We start from the raw sequence: 6,000 nt of genomic DNA, 5'->3' as shown, positions 1-6,000 counted from the left end.
TTTTTAGTGGTCTACACACACCTCATTGTGGGCCTGATCCTGAGGGGAGCTGAGCACTCAAAGCTCCCACTGACTGCAGCTGGAGCGGCATGTTCTTGGCACTGCTCAGGGGCAGGTCTAGAGAGAGATGTAAAGTAATGCAACAGAAGGACTCAATGTAGAGAGAATAGGAACAGCATGTTGGGTTTGCCTACCCCTTCTAGATCTCACCAGCTTTCACTCTGATTTACCCATGCACAAAACTTATTATTAATATAATACTTCTAACTTCTTGTCTTTATCATTTGTTAGATGCTGCCATCAATGTGCTCTCAGCACTGGGCAAGACAAAACCAAGGCAAGAAAGATCTAACGATGTCAGAGACAGACAGAGAAGGCAGGATGCAGGAACTTGGAACAACATTATTCTGTGGTTTCTTGTGAGCATTGGGGAAGAAGTGTCTCTTGGAGGGACTTTGCATGGGGTGGGCGATGGCTGGGGAGCTGTTCCTTGGCGATGGAGTCAGAGGAGATGAATGGAGTGGTGAAGCTCGCCTTGGAGCAGCAGAAGGAGTAATGTGTTCCAAGTCCCAGAGCTGGAATTGTCGAGTTGTGTAATATATTTTATTGCTGGCAATGGCCCTTTAAGGAAGAATGAGACTGGTGTCACGGACAATACCCGTTCAAACCAGAGTGAGCACGTGAACCCTACCCACTGGCTTCCAGAAAGGAAAGCTCTCCAAATAGATGAGGAAGTCTGATTGGAGCTCACTGATTCACACCTACTCTGCTCACCTTGCCCCACAAGCCAATCAGAAGAACTCATGAGCAGGCACAAGACTTTGGGGGCATGTGTCACAGAAACAAGCCTGGCAATTTGCAGACTGTCCCCTCTGACACTCTGGGACTCCTGAGTGTTCAGGGTAATAACCATCCTTACACCCTGGCTCTCACACAGATAATTAGGCTTGCTGCATTATTTCTGAGTGTGCACTCTCTCTCTCTCTCTCTGTATTCCTAGTCTGTGGCTCCATTCAGCCCTCTGACTCATGGGCTGGGACCTTTGCGCTCTCTGTAATGCATCACAAAGTGATACGAAATGAAGATACTTTCATCATCTCTGCATCAGGGGGAGAATTATTGCCTGAGCACTGAGCGGTCCTGTTATTGATTTAAACCATAGCCTCTGTCTCTCTGTTGCAGTGGCTGGTGATGTCCTTCTGGGTCGTTGCATTTAATCGGATTCCCTGAGCTGCCAGGCACAGGGGGAGAGTTAGAATAAAATCCGTCTACGATGTTCACTTCAAAATCCAACTCTGTCTCCCCTTCTCCGTCCATGGAACAGGCAGACTCGGACGTCTTGGATATCAGCACCAAAGTGCAGCTGTATGGCGTGCTCTGGAAGAGACCCTTTGGGAGGCAGTCTGCCAAATGGTCCAGGAGGTAAGATGCAGGATTTGGCGGTGGTGAGGTGCAGTCACTGTGGGACTCCCTGTCTGGTCAGGGGAAAATGCAAAGTTCAAGTGGGGAGGGGAGGGCTAGATATGCAGCTAGACCCTCTGAGGGGTTGACAAGCTGGGACAGAGAGGATAAAACAGCAGGTGTTCAATTAGATGGGTTTGGGTGAACCTCTGAAAGAGCCATTGGGTGAGCAGGGAAGGATACAAAGGCAAGTTCCAAGTGGGATGGGGAGGACTCAAAGGCAGGGGTTAGATTAGCAGTGTGAACCTCTGGGGACAGCTCCCCCATTCTGGGACTGCTGTACACACAGGGCATCTCAGCCGGTTTCCTTCTAGCTCTGCTTAACCCCTGTGCCATGTACGCATCACTTCAGCATTGGAACTGGTTCCGAATGTTACAGGGTGATAATTGTGTGACAGCGGCTGAGGTTGCTTGTCTACCTTGTCCTGGAGTTGTGAGGCTTGATTCATTAGTGTTTGTAAAGCTCCTTGAGATACTTGGCTAGTGTGTATGTGTACTGCTGCCTTCTGGGGGGTGGAATCAGAACTGCTTCACTCCGTGTCATAGGTGCTATACTGCTAACCGCACAAAGAGATTCTCCTTCTGCTTCTGAAGATGGAGAGTGCGAGTTCTATCCCCACTGTTGCTATAAAGTTGGCATGGTGTGTTGCATACTGATGATCAGGAAGTTTGTAGGGGGCTATACCTTTGTTACTTAGTCTCTGGGTAAAAGTATGTACTTTACAACAGAAGCAGTGGGTGGTTCTTTGCTTAAAGTTGGTGTTATTTCAGTGTAAGTTTCACTACATTTTAAAAAAATTTCCAGTGGCCCTCAAACAACAAAAACTGACTATTTACATATATATTCTCTTCTTATAATACTTCACACTTCTAATGCACTTTCCATTAAGGCTCTCAATACGTTACACACTCGAATGGATTAAACCTTTCAACACCCCGAGAAGCAGGGAAATACCATTATCAGTCCAAATTGTGGTCTAACAGTTCAGATCTTGACCTAGCAGTCAGGAGACCTGTATTTCTCTCCTGCTCCTGTCAGTGATTTGCTTTGTGGACTTATGCAAGTGACTTAACCTCTCTGAGTTTCAGCTTCCCCTTCTGTAAAAAGGAGATAACAGTTCTTCCCCAGAAAGGGGCTTTGCCCCCACTGTAAAAGGCAGAGTTATTATTTATCTAGTCCTATTTTACAGCTGGGAAAACTGAGGCACACAGTGGTTAAGTCTTTTGCACAAGGCCACACAAGAAGACTGCGACAGAGCCAGCAAATAGAATTCAGATCTCCTGACTCCTGGTTCTGTGCTGTAACTGCAGTCCAACCCATGAAAATATATAGAAATGTTATCAGAAAAATAATTTGACATTGTCAGAGAGGTGGCTTCACGTGTCAATGTTGATTCTCTCCCCCCTCCTTCCCCTGTGTGTGTACTGCAATTTTTTTCTGCAAACTGAGGTGTTATTTTCTGGGAGGTGATTTGTGGTAAGTAACCACAGCTTAGCCGACAAACATTTGTTACATGAATTATGTTTCAAAACAAATGTGATTGTGCTACTGAAAGGAGCCAAGGATTGGTGTTTTCCCAGCAAGAGAGAATAACCAAGGGCAAGATCTCCTCCAACGCAGATTAAAAGGAGTCCTTAACCCACTCATTTCCTCTCAATCAGAAGCTCTTTCAACCAAACTGTCCAACTCTATCTGACATTTGAGTCATTATTTATTTAACACGGTTCTATTCCTAGAAGTCACCCCCTTCGGCAGAGAGTTGTAAATATTTTAGTGATCGCAGGTGGCAAGAGGTGGGGGAGACACTCAGGAGACAGTGATGGGATGGGATGGGATGGAATGTTTGCTGCAACTGGAACTATCAGGTGCCCTGGGAGAAAAGAAATGGGAAGGGTTTGGGGCTTGGAAGGAAAGGAATTGATGGGGTATTCCGAAGTCAGGAGGCTGGGTAAATGGTGAAAGGGAACAAGAGGAAACCAGGAGACATGAAGAGAATGGGGAGATGCATGAGGGTATGTCTTCACGGCACTTAGCTTGGGCGATTGTCACCTAGGTCTGAGCACCCAGGTTCGCTTAGCCTGGGGCAAGTGCCCCCATTGCAAAGCCCTACTTGCATTACTGTGTCCTCACGTTTCTGTACTTATCCATGTGTATCCGTGGGCATAGCCCCTGGTTCTTTGCACTGAGATGCTCTAGGATTCTTTCCAGTCAGTTACGTCAACTGCAGGAGAAATGTTGTCCTCTGCAGAGAATTGTGGGAAGGCGTTGGAGGACTGTCAGCATTTGGGTGATTTTTTTGCCTTCATCCTCACTGCAAAGTGGGTGGGTTCCAGTGAATGAAAGTGAATCCCAGACTTTAACACCCCACTCCACCCAGCCGAGTAAGCTAGCCCAGTCTTAAAGGACTGCCAAACCTGGGTCAGACGGTTTGCGGTGTGGTTGGTAGGGGGGTTGGGGCTAGAACCTGCATAAGAGCCTGGACTGACTGTGCAGTGAAGATATACCCTAGGAAGGAAAGGGAGAAGCCTGGAAGCGAAGCATATGGAAGGCTGGGGCACAGGACCAAGAGGTTACAGGGGTCTTGAAAGCAAGGGGTCTGGAAGAAAAGCAGAAATGGAGTGGCACTTGGGTCCTGGAAGACAAAAAGCGTTTGAGCAGGGGAAGGGAAATCAGAGGGACCGCTGGAAGAAAATGGGACATAAACTTGCTGAGGCTTTCAAGTTCTGCAGCATGTTGAATCTTTCTCAGACTTTTCCATCCCGTGTTTCTTTTTGCTGTCTTCCCTCCTGCAAGCCTCTCAGTTTGGATGTGCATTTGCATCAGTGCACATTACAGATGGCAACTCTTTGCAGAGCTCCCAGGGCTTTTAACATGTCACACGTCAGGATTTGCAGAGGGTTGGATTTTAAGATGCTGTGTCACCCGTTTCTGCCTCAAGATGCTAGCTCTTGAAGTTCTCGGTAGAACTACCATTACTTTCTCATGCACAGAAAGATTTTGCTGTGAAATCAAATCTCTTGCAGGCTTGTGTAAACTGATCATGGTGAGGCTCAAGAAATAATCCACTCACCCCGAGTATAGCAAAACATGGTTGGTCAGGTACGCTGGTTCAGAGGGTAGGGGAACCTGGTGTTTTTCATCTTAATTTAAATGAATGGATATTATTGGCCAATGCTGGAGACAGGTGACTAGATGCACTAGTGGTCAGGGGCGGCTCTAGACATTTCACCGCCCCAAGCATGGCGGCATGCCGCGGGGGGCGCTCTGCCGGTCGCCGGTCCCGCAGCTCTGGTGGACCTCCCGCTCCCCGTGACTCCACCAAAGCCGCAGGACCAGTGGACACTCCACAGGCACGCCTGTGGGAGGTCCACCGGAGCCGTGGGACCAGCGGACCCTCCGCAGGCATGCAGCTGAAGGCTGGCTGCCTGCCGCCCTCCTGGGGACCGCCAGAGCACCCCCCGCGGCGTGCTGCCCCAAGCACGCGCTTGGCGTGCTGGAGCCTGGAGCAGCCCCTGCTAGTGGTCTGTTGATTATGGCAAAGCCTTTGTTGTTATGAAATCCTATTATTATTGTTTATTACTATTATTTGTCTAGTTAGCATTTATACACAGCACTGGTTTGCATTGCACCTTGCATAGAAAATGAAGGCCCATTCCCCGCCCTGAGGTGCCTACAACCGAAGTGAAGTATGACATCATGTGATGCGGAGACAAACCAGATCAGGAGATGAGGGAAGAAGGTTTACACTGCTAAAGGTGTGCACTTGCTAGAGCGGCACGCTTCACGTGTTGGTTCCTGCTTATAGGGTTGTGCTAAGGTCATTGCTGGAGAGACTGGCAAGAAACGTATTGAGGGTACGTCTACACTTACCTGCCGGTTCGACGCGGAGAGTTCGAACTCCGAAAAGTCGAACTATCGCGTCTGATCTAGACGCGATAGTTCGAACTCCGGAAGTGCTGCGGTCGACTCCGGTACTCCACCTCGGCAAAAGGAGTTGGCGGAGTCGACGGGGGAGCCGCGGAGTTCGACCCCGCCGCGTCTGGACGGGTGAGTTGTTCGAATTAGGGTACTTCGAATTCAGCTATGCTATTCACGTAGCTGAATTTGCGTACCCTAATTCGACCCCCGCCCTTAGTGTAGACCTGCCCTTAGAGGAGGGACTCAGGGATGTCTATGGGCTACTTGATCAGGCAGGTCACTACAGACATGGGCAACAACATTTTACTGATCGGCTTGTTATGAGCTGGGTGAAACTTTGGCTATGTCTACACAACACCACTTACAGTGGCGCCGTTGCCTCTTTGTAGCACTTCTGGTGAAGGTGCTCTAAGCCAGGGGTTCTCAAACTGGGGGCCGGGACCCCTCAGGGCATCTCAAGTTTATTACATGGGGGGTCGCGAGCTGTCAGCCTCTACACCAAACCCCGCTTTGCCTCCAGCATTTATAATGGTGTTTAATATATTAAAAAGTGTTTTTAATTTATAAGGGGGGGGGTGTCGCACTCAGAGGCTTGCTATGTGAAAGGGGTCACCAGTACA

The 6,000-nt window shown here is 48.8% G+C and overlaps 1 protein-coding gene across 1 annotated transcript in view; it reads left to right on the top strand.

The window, feature by feature from the left end:
- The first annotated feature begins 1,194 nt into the window (after window positions 1-1,194).
- PLEKHD1 (pleckstrin homology and coiled-coil domain containing D1) overlaps window positions 1,195-6,000 on the top strand; it is a 49,151-nt gene continuing 44,345 nt past the window's right edge. The window contains exon 1 of the mRNA XM_045016226.1: window positions 1,195-1,422. Coding sequence (XP_044872161.1) covers window positions 1,274-1,422 — 149 coding nt within the window. The 5' untranslated portion in view covers window positions 1,195-1,273. The remainder of the gene's footprint in view (window positions 1,423-6,000) is intronic.

This window comes from Mauremys mutica, chromosome 4, assembly GCF_020497125.1.
Source record: "Mauremys mutica isolate MM-2020 ecotype Southern chromosome 4, ASM2049712v1, whole genome shotgun sequence".
Lineage (NCBI taxonomy): Eukaryota > Metazoa > Chordata > Testudines > Geoemydidae > Mauremys > Mauremys mutica.
This window is presented reverse-complemented; position numbering and strand designations above follow the sequence as displayed.